The sequence below is a fragment of the Lentinus tigrinus genome (assembly GCF_003813185.1).
Source record: "Lentinus tigrinus ALCF2SS1-7 unplaced genomic scaffold L226scaffold_6, whole genome shotgun sequence".
Classification (NCBI taxonomy): Eukaryota; Fungi; Basidiomycota; class Agaricomycetes; order Polyporales; family Polyporaceae; genus Lentinus; species Lentinus tigrinus.
In genome coordinates this window covers 19126-39518 of record NW_027137915.1, presented here as the reverse complement: position 1 = coordinate 39518, position 20393 = coordinate 19126, and the positions used below count along the sequence as shown (strand labels likewise).

Sequence of the window (20393 nt, the reverse complement as noted above, 5' to 3'; positions counted from 1 at the left end):
TTCGTGTCTCTTCGGCGTGGTGTCTGTATCATACGTCGTCACATACAAATGGCTGATTCGACTTTTCAAGATCGTCTCTCAATTTTGCGGTGTACGCCGACATCATACGGGACGCAAATGAGAGCACGGACGCTCTAAGCCGCCATCCATACCAAGCCTGCGTAATGTGGTCCATAGGGTGGATGCCTCGGATCTGAAGTAAGTGCCGTCTATCGCTTCGCCAGTCGTGGTCCTATCTCTCTCCGTGTGCCGTCTGGCCATGAGACAACCCACGAGCTCCCACACCGAAGCAACGCCCTATCGCCCAACCCGCGAACGTCCCTCGGACGCTCAGGGCGGAGGTTAGCCCCTCTGTGACGGCTGCTCGAGATACCCCGGGAAACGTAACTCCGTGTCGGGTGTGTAGCGTGGTCCTCCGAAAAACTCGGAGAGTTCGAATAGATGCTTCGAGCGCCAAGGCAGCAGAGCGCCAAGGCATGATATGTTGCGTGCCGGTCTCTCGTCCATGACCTAGAAGCAGTTATATACTGCGCCCGCGCGATTCGCGCCTGCGAGCTTCGAGGCCCCTCGCAATACGTCTTCTTGTAGCCAAGTCGTTGGATTATATAAGGGGCGTTGCTCTTCTGGTGTTTCGTTGGGATGTGAGTTTACTTCTGGTTGGCGTGACGCGAGTGCATGTGGCTGATGCGAGTCTAGTCCGGCCAATCGACTTTAAAAGTGGATCTGGTAGTCCCCCGGTGAGCCTCATTGTTCATTGGAGTTGACGGTGAGGTGCATGCGCCGCATTCTACTCCATCTACATGCGTTGGTGGTCGGGCTCGAGGAGTACATGGGCACCTTGTGTGTAATACGCAGCGTGATCGATCTTGTTCTACTTACTTGTATCCTAACCAGATACAGATAGATGGCTGTGAATAATCAAAACTTTCGTTCCGTTGTCGGGACCCACTTAGGCTTGGCGACCCCGGGTCCTCCACGTGTACCGTATTGCCGCTTACGGACTTCGGAGAGGTTCGGCCCTAGGCTTGGTTCATCCTCAAAATTTATACAGGTAAGATAGGGCCAGTACAAAATCGACAAGGGGGTCTGATCATGTGACATTGCGCGCTTGAAGCTTATCAACTACCGTAAATGGACTTATGGGTTAAAATTTGTGAGCTGAATCGTTACAGTGTCAGTTGCAGCCCATGGGTACGAAGATTGGGACTGCTGAATGGTTATATAGTAAGATCTACTTACTGGGGAGTGTTTCTGCAGTGTTTAGGGATGGAAAAGGAGGGCTTGTTGCATGCCGTGAGGTGAGCCACCAATACAGCAGGTAAGTACTCCGATTTTCCTTGTTTCATCCATCAAAACAATCTGAATATAGTCGCCTTTATCTAAAAGAAAACAAGAGTGCTGATTGAAATTAGAGGGGGTTGTTTGCGGCCGGGCATGTCAATGATCCGCTATATGGGAGCAGAGAAGTCGAGCACTTACCCCGAAGGCGCCTTGCTAGGCGCTCAATTGGGTGATCAAGCTTATAACATTCCAACGACGCACAGTACAAGAAATCGAGAACCTGAGAACTGTAATTACGGGAATCTTCTCAGGTTCTCTGGTCGCGCTTTTGGCTCAAATGTGCCCAAGGTATTGCCATTTAATTTGCACCCCTTCAGCCCTGCCAAATGAAGCAAAGCGCCCGCTTTAGAGGTCACGTGGCCTAGTCGGTTTTGTACTGGCCCTATCTTATGTATGTTTTTTTCCATGAGCAGGTCAGAGGGAGTGCCGTGCGCGCCCAGTGACCACTCAATGGTGTAATAGCCCAACGCATCATCTTGCCAATCCCGGGGTTTTACTACGTACATCTAAATCCACCCTAATGGAACTTCATCATACTAGAAGCAGCGCGCGAGCTTCATCAGCAAACCGGGGGTCCTCTATGTAGACGTATATAGAGTAATATATTTGCCATATTTACCTGCAAGATTATTTTCGTAGGGTGTTACTATATAGCAGACCAACGGGGTATTGCAGGGAGCCAAATTATGTTATATGGGGCCGTATTTCACTGTATGATACCGTCCAAGAAGGACGTGAATCTGTATGAAGCCGCGGGAGAAGGATAGACTAATGAATGCATTCAAACGAATCGGACGGTTGCATATAGCGTGCGGCAAGGCCGATATGGTGGTGCATGGAGGGTAGCACATGTCAATACGATCCGGGTGCAATCTCACTTCGGAATTCATACTTCGAGCCCAGGCTAGAGGCGAGAAAATATGACAATGTATTCAAGTGCGGCTGAATTACAAAGAAAGTAATGTAGCTATCGGAGCGAGCACCGCAGAAGAGTCGGAGAGAGCGCAGAGTCACGTCAGCAAGCCAAGCCAGTAAGTCGACGAGAGAGTCGAAATCCAAAGACGTCGATGAGCAAGCAGCCTGTGTGGGGAACGAACAAGGGACAGCGAGAGATGGATAGAAGACGATGAGGCTGTGAATGCGAAGGTCGGTTTGTACGAATGGTACATGCAAGACGACAGATGGACACACCACTAGCGAAGAAGCACATGGCTGGTAATTGATCGACGTGCATAGAGGATACTCGAGACGTCGAGGGAACAGTTGAACGTCGTCCAGCTCAGAGTAGAGCTCCGGCTAGTGGAGACAATAGTTGAATACATGCGTGAGCGGGAAGAACAGCCTTCACTCACCGGAGAGGTGGCTGCCGGCAGTACATATGGAGTCCCCGTTGAAAACGTCGCACTGTCAGGCGAGTAAATGCTGTTGAATATGGGAACTTACCTGCTTCGGTGTCCTCCTCTTGCCGGTGACTTGTTGCGCATGGGGAAGCGACCAAAGGAGCGGGAGATCATGGACTCACCAGGTTGGTACTTCTCAAGGCCTGGACAAGCGCATATAGTCAGACAAGCGGATAGTCAAGACGTGGTGGAGGGGGAATGGCGCATATATGCATGTAAAGATGCGGCTCAGAAGCAAAGAACACACCTTTGACGAGACCAGCCTCAAGATATGGGGGCCATACAGCCTCACCCTTGCCCATGAAGGTGACGATGGTTCGTTGATGCCGGAGGAGGGGTCGACAGAGTAAGAGAGAATGTCGGCGGAGGAAATGTGTACTGGGCGAGGTTGTCGCAGTTCGGATTGGGAGGCATGTCAAAGTTGTTGCCGATGACGGGGACTGAAAGGGAGCGGAGGGCGGGAAAAGAAGAAGACACAACACATGAGCACGATGGTGGTGGTTGGGGAGGAAGGAACGTTGGGGCAACTGCTGACGGCTCTGCGAGGAAAAGGCAGAGCTGTCAAAGGCACGCGTGGTAAATTGATGCCATTTCCTAATAGGTGTAGGCGCCCGCCTGAACGCGCGGGCATGGTGCTACATTTGTCTCCAGCCTGGCCATGGGGTATTGGCAGATATATAGATATATACATATGCAACGCCTCGTCCCAGTGGAATGAGCTCATACAACTGCATACAGAGCACCGGACTACCAGACAGAAGTATATAGATGTCCTTCTGTCCGACGAATTCATATATGGCAGTACAGACGCCCGTCGGTCATACGGGCGTCTGCATGTTCATGCCGGCTTTCGTCTCACCTTCATGCTCGTATATTAAAACTCCCCGTTTGCCGATGTTCTACACCTACGTCTCTCCCTGTTCCAGCGCGACTCTGCCGGATTCCACGTGCTCCGAATGCCGCCCAGGAATGGGACTAGATAAAAGGGCCCGCATTCGAATGCGCCCATCTCATCTCCTTCTCTCTTACTCCGACTGCCCAAACCCCGCTCCTTATCCTATTTAACCAGTATCATGTTCCGCACGACTGCCTTACTCGCTCCGGTCTTACTCTCGCTACTGGTGTCAGCTTCCCCCGCACATTATGACCGTGGTGTCGCTTTGCCACTTTCCAAACGTAGCTCTCTGACAACCCCCGACGGCCGCTTCGATGTGGAGAAAGCCACTGCGGCACGTCAGCAGCTTGAAAGGTATTATCACGAGTCTTTCGTTATGTACAGCCGGAACGCTCACGCGCACGACCCGTGCAGGAAGCACCGCCAGAATCTGATCAACGCGGAGCGGCATCATTTGCAAGACGTCGTCTCCACCACCCCCGACCCGAATGTTGACGCGAAAACCAATACTGATCGGAATCAGACTAGTGGCGGGGTACCGCTAACCGACCAAGCCGAGGCGCTGTGGAGCGGGGAGATCACGATTGGAACCCCTGCGCAGAGCTTCAGTATTGACTTCGATACGGGGTCCTCGGATTTGTGGATTCCTTCTAGCCACTGCTCTAGCTGTGCGCAGAGCCACAATGTCTACAATGCGTCGCAGTCGTCGACGAGCAAGTTGATGAACGGCACCTTCAGCATCCGCTACGCCGACAACTCGACGAGTAGCGGACCGATCTATACGGATACCGGTGAGCGCATCGACTTTGCCTAGTTATCGGGCAACCTCCAGACTTCATACTTACATGTCCCGTAGTTACTGTCGGTGGCGTCACCGTCACTGACCAGTCCTTGTCGGCCGTGACCAATGAATCTTCGCAATTCCTTCAAGAGCCCTTCGACGGCATCCTCGGGCTCGCTTGGCCTGCCATCTCTAACCTTGATAGCGTATGTCCTGTCTCATATCAGTATGCCTTTGACAACTCTCTGATACACGTTACCTTAGAGCCCGTTCTTCTTGGCCGCTCTCAACCAGAATGCGGCCAAGGAAGGTGCATTCGCATTCAAGCTCGCGTCGAACGGCTCGGAGCTCTTCATCGGCGGCACCAACCCCGAGCTCTTCTCCGGAGAGATCGAGTATCACCCTATCGTCTCGCAGAAGTACTGGCAGATCGGTAACGGGAGTGTATCTGTCAACGGAACGTCTGTCTCATCGGGACTGAAGACCATCGTCGATTCCGGCACTACGCTCATGGGCGCGGAGCCGCGGGTTGTCGATGAATTCTATTCGCACATCAATGGCTCCTACCAGTACCCCCAGCTCGGCGGCTACTGGGCGTTCCCATGCGACGCCACGCCGGAATTGTCATTCAACTGGGGTGGTAAGGACTGGAAGATCGAACCATCGTCGTGAGTCCAGCGTAATTTAACCTCAGTTTATGCCGATGATGCTCACGAAAGTCACAGCTTCAACTTGGGAGGGACGGGATTCAATCCTGACAAGTGCGTGGGTGCCCTGATAGGAATCAACCTCGGCATGGGTGACGATGTCTGGCTTCTTGGTGACACGTGAGTGTTCTCTCTGGGCATCTCTGCTTACCTAGCTCATCGGTCTTGCAGCTTCATGAAGAACGTGTACACCGTGTTTTCGGTCGACAATGAGTCCGTCGGTTTCGCTGAGCTGGTTTGAAGTGTTGCTGGAGTCCACGTACTATGAACTCTACGAGATATACGCTCCTACGGACTTACTTAGTTAGTAATCGGACTACTCGGAGTGTTGAGCAGATTGCACCTGTCGTTACTTACCTCATATACCAAATCTGGTCTAACACTATGCAAGCGCCCGAGTCCTTGTCCTCTGCCACCACCCGCAGCTAGACTTGTGCTCAGCTTTCACCTCGACCTCGACTCAGAAATTCATCAACGACCATGAATTCTCCAGGTCGCATGTCCCCCACAAACTCTGAGTCTTCATCGGACTCGCCCGACAACGAGCTTGACGAGTACACCCGTGCCGGAGCAGAAGACCCCACCCCGTTTGTCTCGCACAGCACCAGCAGCGGTTTCGCAGCAGCATCGAAGCGACGCCTTCCTGGCGGAATGTATATCGCGGGATTCAACGCGCGCGACCCGAAGAGCAGGAGGAAGGATCTGCGTGGCGGCGGTGGCGGGATGTGGGACCAGGGAGGCCCGGGGTCGTCGCGGAGCCAGAGGGGCGACGATCTGGTAGATCAAGCCCTCGTAGATATGCTGAGAGTCCGTGAGTGTTATTTCAGCCGAGCGCGTCGACCCCGAGAGAAGGGCCTGGCGAGAGATGGTATTGACACCATGCACAGAGTTCGGAGACCCCTTCGATGAGACTCCTCTCAAGAAGGCCAGCGTGGGCAACTGAGTCGTATCGTGTTCCTGGAAGTTCAGGTGAGTGGTTGAGGCCATCGCGTACGTTCTTGTTTGTTCAATGGACGTTCCCGGTGTGCAGAAGTCTTGTCCTATTGTCGTAGCTTTCGTCGTCTTCATGCAGCAACTGTAACAATGCTCCTCTACCGCAATTCCGTGTACAATATCAGCTCATTTCCGTTCTTCCTCATGCGCCATCTGTGCGCCATCCTTCCACGCTCATCATGTCTGCTTGCCGGATGACCGATTGGACGCTCTAGTCCTATGATATCGCCTTCAATCTCAGCTCTGGACGCAGCTTGCAGAAGACGGCATCGGCATCCCCATTCAACAGCGGCGGTTATATGTTCCTTCTGGGAGCACCTCTGAGCTACGCGGCGGCCGCTGCTACGCTTATCACTGAACACGTTCGTCTCCTCTGTTTTCTTACCATAGCTGACGATCTTCCTCTAATACAGAGCACTTTCCGCTGGTCTATTTTGGAGACTATCTTCGATAGTGCCGTACATCTCTCCAGCCCGGCACGTACAAGCCATCCCGTGACCTCAGTCGCCTCCCCGTCCCTAGTTCTCCGCTCTCGGCCAGAGTGAGACTGAGCCAGCCGTGCGATCCTGAGTGGGACCAGCTGACCTGTACGACGCCACTCCGAGCTTTCACCGCGTACATATACCGAACGCGAGGTTCTACGGACGGCGTTGCCTGTCTGCCCAGGCGTGCTGACCCCACATAACATACAGCGAAGGCGGCAAGCTCGACGCGCGCGAGAACACGCAAGATGGCCAAAGAGTACCAGCATCTCACCCGTGAGTGCTCCGCTGCCTGCGTGCGTCGGAATACGGGCCTGACTGGCTTCTCTCCTGCGCTTTCCGCTCTCTCTGCGATTCCGTGCCCCTTGCACGTTGCTGCAACCACGAACGCCTGTTTCTCGACCGCGACATTCCCCTCTGGATCTCGCGTATGGAACGGGGTCGCGGTGCTTCGATGTCACTTCCGCGTGGTGAACGTTGACCGGCGAATATCCCGTTCATATCCCGGCGACTATCCTGCCTCGTGCCCCCACTTTCCGGCATTCACGTATCCCTCGCTTGCGACGAATTGACCGGCTCGCGGCCTTACGACCTTTCTATCTGCGCTACCGCACGTTCTTTCGCATCTTGCATGCCCGCACACGCCTGTCGCGGCCCACCCTGATGATGAATCAGCGGAGGAGGTCGACTTCTTCATGGAGAACGGGTACCTCGTCGTGAAGCAGGCATTTTCCAAGGAAAAGGCGGCCGAGTTCACAAAGGACATGTGGGTCCGCCTCGGGCTGGACCCGAACGACCCCTCGACATGGGACCGCGAGCGTATCCACATGCCGGTGCACAAGCGTGAGCCCGTCGCGACCTTCGCGCCCAGGGTGAGTACCTCCTCCCGTCTTTGCGATCTTCCCGCTCTCACTAACTATGATCTCCGCGCGCTGACCTTGCATCCGGTTCTCTTTTCTCATCCCGACTCTGTCTTCGTGCTCATCCTCGTCTTCCTTCTGCTCCGCCGCCGCCGCCGCCGACGCACCCGCAGGTCTGGGAAATCATGAAAGAGCTCCTCGGCGGCGAAGACCGGATAGACCCCGCCTCCTCCGCCTGGGGCGACTCCTTCATCGTCAATCTCGGGCTGCCCACGCTCTCCGCGTCCGACCCGCCCTGCCCCCCGCAAACGCTCGACAACTGGCACGTCGACGGCGACTTTTTCGTGCACTTCCTCGACTCGCCCGAGCAGGCGCTGCTCGTCATCCCCCTCTTCTCCGACATCGCGCCCACAGGCGGCGCGACGTACATCGCCCCGCAGGGCATCGACATGATCGCGCGCTACCTCGCCGCACACCCGGAGGGCGTCGTCCCCGCGCGGCTCTGCTTCGTCCCGAGCACATTCGCGCCTCTCACGGACACCCCGCTCTCGCCCGAGTTCGTCGAGCGCGCCAAGAGCGCCCCGGGGTACTGGTCGCACCTCGCCGCGGCACAGACGATCCCCTCGGAGGGGTTCGTCGAGCTCACGGGGGAGACGGGCGACGTGGTGCTCCTGCACCCGCTGATGCTGCACTCTGCGAGCAAGAACCACCTGCGCGTGCCCCGCGTGATCACGAACCCGCCCGTGGCGCTGCGGGCGCCATTTTGCTTTGCGCGGGAGGATCCGGGCGAGTACAGCTTGGTGGAGCGGAAGACGTTAAGGGCGCTGGGCGTGGAGAGGTACGAGTTTGCGAGGACGGGGGAGAGGAGGAGCGTTGTGCCGCTCAGGGTCGGGGTGCAGGCGAAGATGCTGGAGGAGGAGAGGCGGAGGCTGGACGAGGCGGCGGCGGTGAGGAAGGCGGGGAAGGCGGGGACGGTCGAGGCGGACGCGGGGGCGCGTGCGGTTGCGATTGCGGTTGCGTAAGTTGAGTGAGGCATGCATCGTTCGAAGGCGGGACGGGACGCTCTCCAAGTGTAGTGTGTACATGTGTATGTGTAAGAGTACGAGTAGTTATCGGACGTCCTGGTTCGCATCCTGAGGCCTCTAGGGGGCGTATGTATTCATGTGACAAGTATTGATAGTCCAGCTTGTGGGCGTTGTGCGGCGCGTGGAGGTTAACGTTAATCGCCAGGGTCCATGCGAGTAGGGCAAGATGCGTACGACATCCCGATTGCCCATTCGCACAAGGCATGCCCTCGAATGCAGGCGCAAGGAGTAGCTCGGGGAGTCCGATGGCTAGTCTAGGCCACACTGCACTACGGCTGGTGGTTTGATCTCCGAAGTGGGGAAACACGAGACACGAGTTACGAAACGTGAGGAGTAGGTGCTGCCATTCATCACCTATTCATGATGGTGGACCCTGAGCTCGAGGCCAGCATGGCACTAACGCTCTGAGTGGCCCTGCCAGGTGCGTCGATCGGCGGGACCGCCAGTGGCAGTGTTGTGTACGGTGTACTAGTCTCTCCACGGCGTTCAGCAAGTATGTATGTCAGTACGCATTCGCTGCACGCTACACGTACCGTGCCATACCCCATCTGGAACCTAGCGATCGGGCTTGTAAGTTACAAGCCGTAAGCCTTGAGTCGCAGACCAGCCAGGGTCCTGCAGGGCCTCCATGACCCGTCACGCCGAGCTTAACCTTGAGCTTCCGTTTTCGGGCTTAGGTTCAGGTTCAAGTTCAGGTTCCTCCTCGCTGCTTAGTGCTTAGTGCTTGCTTACCGACATTCGACGTCGATGCCTGTCGGAAAAGACACGACCACGCCCCCGGCCTCGCGTCGAGTCTATCAGACACGACTGCCGGATCTGGGCAGGACACTCAGCACTCGCACGCTTCGGTGCTTCAGTCGTCAAACATACTCACTGCACGCTGCACGCTGCGTTGCGTTGTGTCATGCTGAGAGCTCGGACCTGGCTCGGGACGATACCTTACGGCCCTGCGCGTGCGAAGCGTTTTGCGCGTTACGTACGAGTACATACACACGTACGGGTGCACGCGTACTCAGCCATGCGCCGGCGGGTGATGACGATGACGACGATAGCCGGGATGGTACGGCGACGGAATAGCGGAATAGCGAGATAGCAGGTAGTGATAATGAGAGTGTAATAATGCATACATGGCGATCGATCGACACACACGAGTGGGTTGTCGGGTAGGTAAGTAGGTGTCGACGACGAGGCCGAGGAGATGGGAACCCGAAGGGAGACGATGTGGTGGAACTCTTGACTCTACAAGATGAGCTGGACGGTACTGATGGAATGAAGAAATGATAAATAATACACGCTCCGTCCTGGTCTGACGTCGCAGCGCGAAAAAAATGAGGGTGCAGGGTGCATGGCGGAGTTCTGAATCTACACAAAACGTCAATCAGCCTCTTGCGTCTTCCCAGCGTATGTTGCATACGTCGCGCCCACGCGCCGGAACGCGGAACGAAATGCGCAAGGGAAAAAGACGCACCATCTCCGAACACAGCGGAATGAACTCATCAAACCCCACGCAGTGCACGCGCAGGCGGCAGTGGCGGCGGCGGCGGCGAAAGAGAGGCGCATCCCGCAAAGCGAAGCACCCCGGTCCCTGGGCCTCTACGCTCTCCGCGCCTCACAGAACGCCGGGGAAGAACCACCAGCGGACGCCGCGCGCGTACGTCTCCCACTGGGCGCCAAACTCCTTCCTGAGCGCAGCGTCCTCCATCCTGGCGCGGCGCACCCCAACGCTCATCCACCAGACGTACCAGACGGCGAAGACGGCCCACGCGCAGGCGAGGCCGGTGCTGAGTCCCCAGCTCGAGCTCGCGGAGGAGGAGACGCATTCGGCGATCCAGCCGCCCGGGGAGAGGTCGGCGAGGCCGAGGCCGGCGAGGACAAGGAGGGAGCCGGCGTAGGCGGGGTGGCGGACGACGGCGTAGGGCCCGGACGTGATGAGCTTGTGTTTTGGGAGGAGGGCGAGGTCGAAGGTGAAGAAGGGGCCGAGGGAGCGGTAGCAGGCGAGGCGGAGGAGGGTGCCGGCGGCGACGAGGGCGAGGCCGGCGTAGAAGGGGACGGTGGGGCGGATGGAGGAGGGGGACGCGGGGCAGAGGACGGCGGGGAGGGCGGTGGAGAGGGCGGAGCGGGGGAGGTGCTGGGAGAGGACGAGGAGGATGTCGGCGAGGGTGCAGAGCCAGACGAGGGGCTGCTGGATCTGTGGGTGGGAGAGAGGTGAGCGTGTGGCGGGACGGGAGGGAGGATAGATGCCGGGCGATGAGAAGACGTTACGAGAGTCTCGCAGGATGCCTTCTCGGGCGCCAAAGAGGTGGAAGCGGCGGGTGGCGAGGAGGCGAGGACGGGGACAAGGACGTACCTTGAAGATGAACGGCGCGATCCTGATCCAGGGCGACTCCGTGGAGTCGTAGCGGCCGCTCGGGGGAGTCTTGTTCGGAGGGGTGCTTGCGAGCTGGTAGAGGATAGCGTGGAGGAGGACGAGGGGCGCGCGAACGAGAGACATGGCGGGTGCCGGCGCGGGTGCAATGGCGGGGGAGAGAGAGGAAGAGGGTGGGGAGAGGGCTGGGAGCGGGGAGTGGGGGAGGGCTGATTTATGGATGGAGGAGGTCCGCGGGAAGAGGACAGTTGAGTAGCGGGACGAGCCGAGATGCGAATCCGCCTTCTTTCGTGCTCGCCGCCATTTCTTCTCTTCCTTTCTTTCGGCCACCAAATCTCGCGTGGGCCGCATGCGATAATCTGCCCTGCTTCGCCTCCCGCAGCGCTGCGTGGGTGCGTGTGTGTACGCCCGTCCCTGGCAACTCGTCCAGGCGGCTCGGCGGGGTTACCGAGGACAGTCCCCCGGTCCGCGGAAGACGCCTCCGCGGAGGGAGAACACAGACCGCAGCGATCCGCACGCATCTGGCACATCGTCCTCTTGCCCGCGTCGGGGCGGCGAGTGTCGGCGGACGATCCTCTTCCCCACGCTCCTCTCCTGCCACCGTCCGCGCCTTGAACCGAGAGCCGTGCAATAAGCACCCGGTCCCGGTCCGCTCTCCGACCTTGTCCACAGAGGCTCAAAGCACGACGGTCTCCTCCACCTCCCGCACCCGCCTCTCCACCTCCTCGCTCTCCCACCTTAACCGCGCAGGCAGTGCACCCGCCTCCGCATAGTGCTTCACCGCGAGCACCATCTGCGCCGCGCACCGCTCTGCGCTCACCCCGCCCGCCCCCGTCCCGAGGCCCGTCATCAGTATCCTCCATATCCGCGTTCGCTTCCCCGACCCCGTCCCCGCACCCTCAGTCCCCGTCGCACCGGCAACCGCCTCCGCATCTACCTCGGCATTCCACCTCCCCACCTCGCACAGCAGCGCCCACATCGCATTGTACACCAGCTCCCGGTTCCACCCCACCTCCTCCGGCCGCTTCATTGTCGGCACCACCGCCACCACCCGCGTCCCCCACCTATTCCCGTCGCGGCCCGCGACCGCCTCGGGCAGCGGGACCAGCGTGCAGCTTCCTGGCGGCGCGTACCCCGCCCAGCGCGTCCGGAGGTGCGTTTGGACGTGGTCCGTGAGCGCGTACATGTCCGCGGAGGGCCCGCGGAAGGCTTGCGAGAGCGCGAGGTCGAATCTATCGTGCGTGATCCGTGTTAGCAGCTGGCATTCGACGCTTGCGCTTCAGCCCGTTTGGTTGCCGGGACTGAATGCGTGCCATTTACGAGAGGCAATGGTGAATATCAATGTTCGTTACGTATCATGGCGCGTCAGGGCATCGGGGATATGCAGCGGCTCGCATCAGGAGAAGGCGCGACAGGTCTGGACTTCTGGGCTCACGAGATGGCAAGCCAGTGCATGGTTACAAATGCAAATGCCCTGCAGCCACCCGAGAACGAGTACGAGCAGAGGCGTGTGCACGGGGAACGGGGAGCACCATTCCGATATTCAGTCCTATGTAGCCATGAGCCATGAGCCACTTTGCTCACAATTCACTCCAGCTCGATGCCATTGCCTATCGCCGCTGGCCCCTCGCGTGCCAACAAATAGCCGGCAGCGACTTCGCATCGCACACGGTAACGTACGGAATACGCACGCACACATGTATGTACGCACGCACGCACGCACGCGCGTGGTAGGTAGCCGACGTACGTACGTACGTACGATTACGGTCCCCAGACTCCAGAGCTGTACCGTCAATGCCAATAATGCCAATATAACATCAATGCAGTGTGCGAGTCCCGAGCCCCGAGCCCCGTACCCCGATGCCTCCCCAGAGTGAACTGCAGCACCAGCCGACCATCACACCGGCTCTTGGTGCTCGCGTCGGCTACTTAGCACCTCACCCAGGAGTCCGAGCGGGGAGGCTTCCACGTTCGGAACAGTTCCACTCATTGTCGGGTTCAAAAAGACCACACCACCATCACCGCACCACACCGAACTGCGAACGACGCACTCAAACACCAAAGCACTAAGATTGAAGCACTAGGATCCGAGCACTCACCCGCCATCCATGATCCCAAACGCATTCGCCGGCGACACCACGCACTCGTGTGCGATCTCGCCCGCGGGCAGGTCCTCCAGCCGCCCCGCGCGCACGCTGAACAGCCCTCCCCCCGCGTCTTCATCTTGGTCTTGGTCCTGTTCTTGCGCGGAGGGAGACGGGAAGTACCGCCCGACCGCGCGCCGCCACGCGTCGACGAGCGCGGGCGAGCGCGCGATGAAGATCAAGTGCGGGACGCGCGTCGTCATCGTGGCTTTGAGCTCGTGTGTCGTGCGTCGTGAGGCGTAGACAGGGCTTCAACGTTCAACTTGGGAGACGAGCAGGTAGTCGGAAGACGAGCGAGGACGATTCAGAGCCGACGCGAAGCGAGATGAGCGATGTGTGGCAGTCACGCAGAGCCTTAGAGCTTGTGCGAGCTTGTTTTAGCTCTAGATTTAGGGGCTAGCTGGGTACGGGTACGGGTATGCTAGAAGCTAGCACGAGGAGACCGTGACGGAGGCGAGAAGATACATGAGACTCAGAGCGACCACCTGCTGCCTGGACGAGGAGGAGCACTGAGCATTGGCAATCCGTGCCAGTCACACTGGGCGGTTCGGTTCGGTCCGTTCCGGCTGGTCCGGTCCGATGGTTTGCTCACAAGTTTTTGCAGTGTACCGTACAGTATCGACGACGATGTTCACGCGTCCCCGTCCATCCATGCGGACTCCCTGCTTACAGTGGACTTTGGGATATTTTAATGCCGACACGCTCCAGCTCTCAAGTTGTACTCACAGAAGACTCCTGCGGCCGTCCGACTACCTCCCGCCTTCTCTTGTTAATCCCGGCCTTCCAAAGTGAGCTTACCTGCTTTGCCTCGTCGAAGTTCTTGTTTCGTGTTTCGTATCCACGTCTCCGACCGGCGATGCATTCCCAGTTTTACAAGCCCAAGCCCACGCCCAGGCCCTGCCTCTTTCTTCGACGCCCAGACTTCGACCGGCATCTAGCTAGCATGCACTCGAGTTTTGATGTTGAGGCTCGACTCGGAACCGGTGGCACCTCGCTGTTAACGTTAACGTTCAAGACCCTCGCAGATGCGAACGGCAAATGGCGAACAGCAGCTGTCCTCCCGACTGGGACGTCCTAGAGAGAGACGCGGTGACCTCAGCTCTGCTCCTCGCAACTGCGTAACTGAAAATTTCGTCGTCCAAGTCGCCGATCAGCCACTGGGATGTGGTACATGCACTACAGCTCCTGAAGGCTGACGTACGGGGCTCGAACTCAAGAACCAAGAACCAAGAAACCAAGAACCAAGAACGAAAGCCTCCTCCTTCGGCACCGACGCATGATGGATACGCATGCGGGCACTGGCATCCCAGGGCCCCGCCGGGCTATAAACACCTCGCATTGCATCCTGAAAATCCACGGTCCTGGGCCCTGGCAGCGTCATCACGCGTCACTCGGAAGCATCGCATGAGCCGGCCTTGGTGTGCTTGAGGGTCATCGATCTACGTATGTACGTCCGCCGGTTCTCCGAGGAGTCCTTCGAATCGCCCACAGGACCAAGTGAATGCTGATGTATGTGACGACTCTAGGTCGACGTCGCTCGGACGCGGACTCGCCTGTCTTTCTCGACTATCACTATCTCCGCAGTCCACACTTGCCCCGGCCTGGTGACCACTGGCAGTCCAAGGCAGTTTCGAGTCTACCCGTTCAAGTTGACGCGTGGATGGCCCAACCCGCCCGCCAGTCTCAGCTGACGGCACTACAATACTGGCTTAGGCTACTCACAGCATCCGACGCGCTTCACATCGAAGCTGGCCAGGTGCTCGGGACCGCCCGACGGATGAAATACGCACACATCCTCTCAGGACCTGGCTAGGCACCCTGGCTTCCCTTGCTTCCATGCACCATGCGCAGCGTGCTCCCCAATCAGCACCCTAACGGTCGAACCTAACCTAAAGCTCGAAGCGTATGTACTAGGACACCGGCCATCGGCCATCGGTCATCGGTCTTGCGATTGGCCAACGTTAACCTCACAATCCCCTTGGCACCCTGTTCCTACAGTATGTCATCGTCGGCGCCGCTCACGCCTCCCCTCAAGCCTCGATAGGAAGCTGGAAGCTGGAACCTGGGAGCTGGGATTGCGCCCCTCCCGACCCCGGCATCCCACCGGCAGCTATCTCCTCTCCCAAGGCCCGGATCCCACCCGCCACCCGCCACCCGCCACCCGCTGCACAGGCACGCCCCTCCCATCCTCGGACATTGGAGCTCAATTCCCCGCACGTATCACCCGCATCATGTATGTATGGCCGTCGGCCACGAGGCATGGTGCAGCCCGTTCCCATGTAAGTGCCTCGCGCGCTGTAATGCATACGCGGTGCTTCTTCAAGTTCTTCTTCTTCTTCCTTCCCCATTTTCCTTCTGTCCTTCTATGATCCTTTCTCGCTGATCGGCACTAGTCCTCCTGCCCGCCTGCCCTCCTGATCGTCCAGGGCCAGGGCCAGAGCCAGGGCAGAGCACCCGGCGTGTGCGCGACTCAGGCCCAGACCTACTGTACCCTCCACCGTCTACGGCACGAGTCGTGCTCACACGAGTCATCTGCCTTCCCTCGGAGGCGATCGTTCACGCAGCGACACGGAGGGACCTGCGCTCGCCGCTCATGTGCGCGAGTCATCGTCACCGTGTCTGCCGTATGCCCTGCCTGAGGAGGATTCGGAGAAGTTCAACTTCAGTTGCACTGGCAGGCAGGCAGCGGCCCGGCGGCCGATCGGCTCTCTGCACTGACTCCTTGTTCGTGGATCCGTAAGGTAGGCCCAGTGTAGATTCGACGACCCTCTCGCTTAGCATGATCGCCTTCTCCCTCCCTCCCTTGTGGGCCGATAGGGCTCAAACTCGATGAATAACTCATATGAGCATTTCTGAACATGCTCTCGCTTCCCCCGTCTTCCAGAGTGTGCTGGAGGAGGAGATATGGCCCTCAAAAAGTCACGTGAAAGTCACATGTAGTCGTCGGATCTACATTGGGTCTACCTTACTCAACATCAACGTTCAGTGTTCTGACATGTTGACATGTATTCTCTACCCTTACAGAATCTCCGAGGGACACTCCTTCATACGCACTCATCCATGTCTTGCGTCAGCTGCACGCATGCATGGATGCATGTAAGGAAGACCCCGCGCGCGCGGCCCCTCTACGGTTAACTTGTCTTCTGGTTCCAGTCCAAGTTCGCTTCCGTGCTCGCGCTCATGTCATGTCCCCTCTTACTTAGCTTAGTTGCGATGTCATGGTGACATGAACGAGGGCCCGCGGAGACCGGCGCAGCGACTCCGAGTCGGAAAACAGCGTACGAGTGCCTCGCCCAGACTCTGGCGGTATGACATGAATCCTATCTGAACCCTAATATGCCTACCCGCAGAGGCCAGCTGCAGAAGATCCGTCCCCGCAGAAGTTAGAACATATCTCGCCGGAGTAGCGGACGATCCATCAATCGATGGGTGCGCTCGCCTAGGCTGCCTGGCGAGACCCGGTACTAGTAACCGAAGCGTGCCCTGGAGTCCGTGCACTTCTACGTGTGGTAAGTAAATAAGCTCATCAGTGCTACCAGTGCTTCTTCGTTCTCTGATGCCGCGTATACAGTGTGTATGTAAGTGCAACTTGAACTTAGTCCTGAGATGCAGACCGCGGAGATGCAACTTGGGGGGCACGGGCCGTATGTCAGGTATGCGTAAACCCCATATGGTCCTATACACCTTTACTCCCCACTTACCGAGACGGACACGTAACAGGTTCTCGCGTCGTGAGGGGTGCAATAGTCTATGCCGACATACGAAGTCGTCTAGGCCCTCTATGGACACCCACAGCGGCGTAAGTACACCCGCACGTTCTGTTCCGTACGTCTCTCGCTGCTTCGGATGAGCCTCGCTTCTCGCTTCTTAGGTTCATACATATCCTCTTGCTCGTGATGGTGCGGCTGTCCCGAGTCGGAGGAGCCCCGAGCGCGCCGCGGAGGGCCCCATAATCTGCATAACCGCCCTGTGCCCGCTGGTCTGAGCGTATCGTCCAGATGTCCATTTCCTCGGGGATCGGAAGCTTCGGAGAAGGCTCAGCTCGAGGCGCGCCCGCTCGTCCACTCGTCCGCTCAACCTTCGAGCATCCCCCTCGTCCGCCTGATATTAACATTCGGAAATAGGTCATAGACACATCCGGCGGCCGCCTTCGACCGTCCCGACTCCCCACCATCATCATCTCTCTACGGCCGCAGTGCGCGTGTAATAACACAGTATATGTCCGTCTCTGCCACGCGGACCGCGGCCCGTTTCATACCGCAGCTCATATACGCTAAAGTTCGAAACGTATGCCATATGCATACTCCCTGGCCTCGCAGATGTGTGTTTCGAACTTTACGAGATGGGCGCACCCGGGCCCGCACGGCGGAGGACCGCGAACGGATCATGATTCATGAGATCTGGGGGGCCACTCGACCCCTCGTGTCAGCCTCCTTCGAACTTGAATGTCAAACGTACACCCACAATCCTCTCAGCGCGTGGTGATAGATCGCTGATTGCGTGCATCCATCATCATCATAGGAACACGACCTGGCATGACGCGCCTTTGGCCAGGGATATACTTATTCACAGGCGGCTGCGAGCCTTGAGTAGTAGACGTCGACGGGCGGGCCTGATTCGCAAGGTCTGATATTCCGCCAGTGGGGCTATCCGTACGTCATGGTGATCTTCTGAATTCCGACTCGGAAGTTCTGTTCTGTTATGTTCTGTTAGAAGGTGGCCATGCCAGCTCGTGCATGCGAAGCTTGGTGATACTTACCCGTAGCTCAACGGGTTGCGACTGAACGGGCAACCTCGCCTACGGATGGTCGAACTAGCCGACTGCCAGGGTGGGCGTGAAATCGTCGAGGAGAAAGCGTTAGCCAGGTTCTGAACTCGACTATTATTATGTACGTCAGCGAGTTCGATTGGGCCTTGGCTGCGGGCTGGTCTAGGGACGAAGTACAGTGCGACTTGGACAAACACACCATAGATTGAACGGTGTTGGATGCACGAAGAGGTACCTGCGTGAAGGCCGCTCGGAAGGGACGCGCCCATGAGGAGGTCACGTGGGATTAATCTTGTTGTCATCGGACTGGCACGCTGCATGATGCACAATATCGTTACTACGTCTTGCTACAGAACCAAGGTATGTGTTCTCATTCTGCCGGGTGACTAGCAAAATTTTCACGATGTTTTGACACATCTCTGCGTACCTGTGACCGTTGCCCCTTCCACCACGTCCCTGCAATCGCGACCTCAAGGTGAGATTGACCAGCTATTGCCTCAGCCTGAATGTACTGTCGACTACGGCATCAATTTGACCATTTGTGTCTGTTTTAGATGGACATGCATTGTGTTCTTGATGAGGAATGAGCACGTTTCTCAGGCCTGACTCCTGTGGAAACTCGAGAGTTGGCAGCATGAATGGACCAAGACGACGAAGCGCAGATCGCCGTCTCCGAGACCATGCGCTCGCGATGAAGCGGGTCTACAACAGCGCCGCTTTGTTCCACGCGAAGTTGCCGGTCGAAATTCTCATCGCGATCTTCAGGATGGCGGGCCCTTCGACCAGCTCTTGGACGGCGATCGAGCTGACCCATGTCTGCATCAGTAATTCCGGATTTATCTGAACGTCTGGCGCGCCGGCACTTAATGCCCTCGACCTCGACCGCAACCGTGTTTGCTTCGTGGCTCACTCGCATCGCCATCTCTGATCCTCAAACTCTGGAGAACATGCTGATCGACCCTATAAAGCTGCCTGACGATGTCAGATTTTGATTCTTGCAAGAATATCGAGCTGTAGTGGCACAACAGTGAGAAACGGTCTCGAGGCTATTCTCCCACACCATGACGAAACCGTGGAGATTTTGAGGCAGTCGGAGGGTCTATGGAGGGGGAAGAAGGTCTAGGGACCGTTTTGACTGGGGTAAGTTGCATAACTACGATATTCAGACAATGTCTGATGGGCTCAACGTCTGAACGTCTGAACGCATCTGAATGCATCTGAAACGTCTGCATCAGACATTTCAGACGCGTTCAGAAAAATTTGAAATTACTGATGCTTCCACTGCTTCGTATTTATTTTCGCACCTTTATTACACCCCCAGCAATCATATTACACATTTCGTTCTGTGTCTACGTAGTGCAGAAATGGCACACAACCCCACCAAGTCCTGATGCTCTTGAAGCGCCCACCGCGTAATCGCACCTCACCATGGCGCAGTGTGTCTAACCTGGCCATGCGATATTGGTACACATACACATATGTATCCTTACAGTACATCGTCCCACTCGGACGATGCAATGCAGTCTCATACACACTACCGCCCTTTCAGACGAACCTATATAACTCTCCATCTGTCCGACGAATGCATATATGGTAAGCCAGACGCCCGTCTGTCTTACGGGCGTTTGCATGTCCATGCCGACGTCCGTCTCACCTTCATGCCCGTGTATGAAAACTCCCCGTTTGCTGATGTTGTAGAACCTCAACCTGGGGTTAGGTCCCTCGAGTATCCCCTGACATCCCATCACCTCGTGTTCTCCTTTTTTGTGTACACGTCTCCCCGCCCAGAATTATACTAGAAGAATTGAAGACGACTACTGCTTGCCGCGCATCTCCATGGAGCCTGATGCGACAAGTTCCCCCAAGCCCGGGAAAGTCTTTTCAAGGGTCGCAAGGGCGATCAAGTCGAGACCAGACACAACAAGACGTTCAGTAGTTCCAAGACCCGATCAGGACATGCCCTTTTCCTGATGTCCTCGAGCCCGACCACCAACGCATGTGAATGTAGTAGAACACACACACACACACACACACACACCATACCATCGACGGAGTCCAATGAACAATGAGACTCACGGGGGGACTACCCCTGACCCACTTGTACAGTCGATTGGCCAGACTAGACACCTGAAGGGTCGCATCAGCCGCATGCACTCACGTAACGCCAACCAGAAGTAAGATCACATCCCAACGAAACACCAGAAGAGCGACGCCCCTCATACTCAACGGCTCGGCTACCAGAAGAGGTACTACGAGGGGCCTCGCAGGAGTGAATCGCGCAGGCGCAGCATGTAACCGCTTCTAGCTCGTGGACGAAAGACCGGCACGCAACATATCACGCCGCAGCACTCCGTTGCCTTGTCGTTCGAAGCGTCTGCTCGAGCTCTCCGAGAGGAGGGCCACGCTACACACCCGACACGCAGTGGTGTGTCCCGGGGTGCACTAGAGGCATGTGGCATCTCGAGCAGCCGTCACATAGGGGCTAACCTCCGCCCTGAGCGTCCGAGGGACGTTCGCGGGTTGGGCGATAGGGCGTTGCTTCGGTGTGGGAGCTTGCGGGTTGTCCCATGGC

General features: G+C 57.4%; 7 protein-coding genes across 7 annotated transcripts; 3 read left to right on the top strand and 4 right to left on the bottom strand.

Moving 5' to 3' along the window:
* Window positions 1-2558: 2558 nt before the first annotated feature.
* On the bottom strand, window positions 2559-3242 carry L226DRAFT_532158 (uncharacterized protein). The gene is made up of 3 exons (XM_067680208.1): window positions 2989-3242; window positions 2694-2884; window positions 2559-2637 (listed from the first exon to the last, which is right to left on the bottom strand). The coding sequence occupies exons 1-2, from the start codon at window positions 3041-3043 to the stop codon at window positions 2781-2783; spliced, it is 159 nt and encodes a 52-aa protein (XP_067537918.1). The 5' UTR covers window positions 3044-3242; the 3' UTR covers window positions 2559-2637; window positions 2694-2780.
* A 363-nt stretch (window positions 3243-3605) lies between these two features.
* Window positions 3606-5501, top strand: L226DRAFT_503647 (protease). The gene is made up of 6 exons (XM_067677947.1): window positions 3606-3990; window positions 4051-4427; window positions 4493-4623; window positions 4682-5085; window positions 5143-5244; window positions 5296-5501. The coding sequence occupies exons 1-6, from the start codon at window positions 3815-3817 to the stop codon at window positions 5363-5365; spliced, it is 1260 nt and encodes a 419-aa protein (XP_067537917.1). The 5' UTR covers window positions 3606-3814; the 3' UTR covers window positions 5366-5501.
* A 19-nt stretch (window positions 5502-5520) lies between these two features.
* L226DRAFT_320208 (uncharacterized protein) lies at window positions 5521-6255 on the top strand. The gene is made up of 3 exons (XM_067673870.1): window positions 5521-5935; window positions 6012-6093; window positions 6155-6255. The coding sequence occupies exons 1-2, from the start codon at window positions 5605-5607 to the stop codon at window positions 6065-6067; spliced, it is 387 nt and encodes a 128-aa protein (XP_067537916.1). The 5' UTR covers window positions 5521-5604; the 3' UTR covers window positions 6068-6093; window positions 6155-6255.
* Window positions 6256-6313: 58 nt separating this feature from the next.
* Window positions 6314-6989, bottom strand: L226DRAFT_320218 (uncharacterized protein). The gene has a single exon (XM_067673871.1). The coding sequence runs from the start codon at window positions 6866-6868 to the stop codon at window positions 6443-6445; it is 426 nt and encodes a 141-aa protein (XP_067537915.1). The 5' UTR covers window positions 6869-6989; the 3' UTR covers window positions 6314-6442.
* L226DRAFT_458432 (uncharacterized protein) lies at window positions 6848-8481 on the top strand (the record flags this gene model as incomplete). The annotated part of the gene is made up of 3 exons (XM_067675440.1): window positions 6848-6875; window positions 7275-7471; window positions 7633-8481. The coding sequence occupies 3 exons, from the start codon at window positions 6848-6850 to the stop codon at window positions 8479-8481; spliced, it is 1074 nt and encodes a 357-aa protein (XP_067537914.1).
* A 1672-nt stretch (window positions 8482-10153) lies between these two features.
* Window positions 10154-11035, bottom strand: L226DRAFT_568438 (uncharacterized protein; the record flags this gene model as incomplete). The annotated part of the gene is made up of 2 exons (XM_067684162.1): window positions 10154-10732; window positions 10892-11035. 2 exons carry the CDS (start codon window positions 11033-11035, stop codon window positions 10154-10156), a joined length of 723 nt encoding a protein of 240 aa, XP_067537913.1.
* Window positions 11036-11478: 443 nt separating this feature from the next.
* L226DRAFT_532154 (macro domain-like protein) lies at window positions 11479-13536 on the bottom strand. Its single transcript, XM_067680207.1, has 2 exons — window positions 13009-13536; window positions 11479-12141 (listed from the first exon to the last, which is right to left on the bottom strand). The coding sequence occupies exons 1-2, from the start codon at window positions 13254-13256 to the stop codon at window positions 11586-11588; spliced, it is 804 nt and encodes a 267-aa protein (XP_067537912.1). The 5' UTR covers window positions 13257-13536; the 3' UTR covers window positions 11479-11585.
* Window positions 13537-20393: the final 6857 nt, after the last annotated feature.

What these genes read in the sequence shown, in the direction of transcription:
- L226DRAFT_320208 (XM_067673870.1), top strand. Translation starts at nt 5,605, where the DNA reads ATGAATTCTCCAGGTCGCATGTCCCCCACAAACTCTGAGTCTTCATCG. An exon ending in CGTAGATATGCTGAGAGTCC is followed by an intron (nt 5,936 to 6,011) that starts GTGAGTGTTATT and finishes CACCATGCACAG; the next exon opens with AGTTCGGAGACCCCTTCGAT.
- L226DRAFT_532154 (XM_067680207.1), bottom strand. Translation starts at nt 13,256, where the DNA reads ATGACGACGCGCGTCCCGCACTTGATCTTCATCGCGCGCTCGCCCGCG. An exon ending in TTTGGGATCATGGATGGCGG is followed by an intron (nt 12,142 to 13,008) that starts GTGAGTGCTCGG and finishes CACGCACGATAG; the next exon opens with ATTCGACCTCGCGCTCTCGC.
- L226DRAFT_503647 (XM_067677947.1), top strand. Translation starts at nt 3,815, where the DNA reads ATGTTCCGCACGACTGCCTTACTCGCTCCGGTCTTACTCTCGCTACTG. An exon ending in GCACGTCAGCAGCTTGAAAG is followed by an intron (nt 3,991 to 4,050) that starts GTATTATCACGA and finishes CGACCCGTGCAG; the next exon opens with GAAGCACCGCCAGAATCTGA. An exon ending in ACCGATCTATACGGATACCG is followed by an intron (nt 4,428 to 4,492) that starts GTGAGCGCATCG and finishes CATGTCCCGTAG; the next exon opens with TTACTGTCGGTGGCGTCACC.
- L226DRAFT_532158 (XM_067680208.1), bottom strand. Translation starts at nt 3,043, where the DNA reads ATGGGCAAGGGTGAGGCTGTATGGCCCCCATATCTTGAGGCTGGTCTC. An exon ending in TGAGGCTGGTCTCGTCAAAG is followed by an intron (nt 2,885 to 2,988) that starts GTGTGTTCTTTG and finishes GCGCTTGTCCAG; the next exon opens with GCCTTGAGAAGTACCAACCT.
- L226DRAFT_320218 (XM_067673871.1), bottom strand. Translation starts at nt 6,868, where the DNA reads ATGCTGGTACTCTTTGGCCATCTTGCGTGTTCTCGCGCGCGTCGAGCT.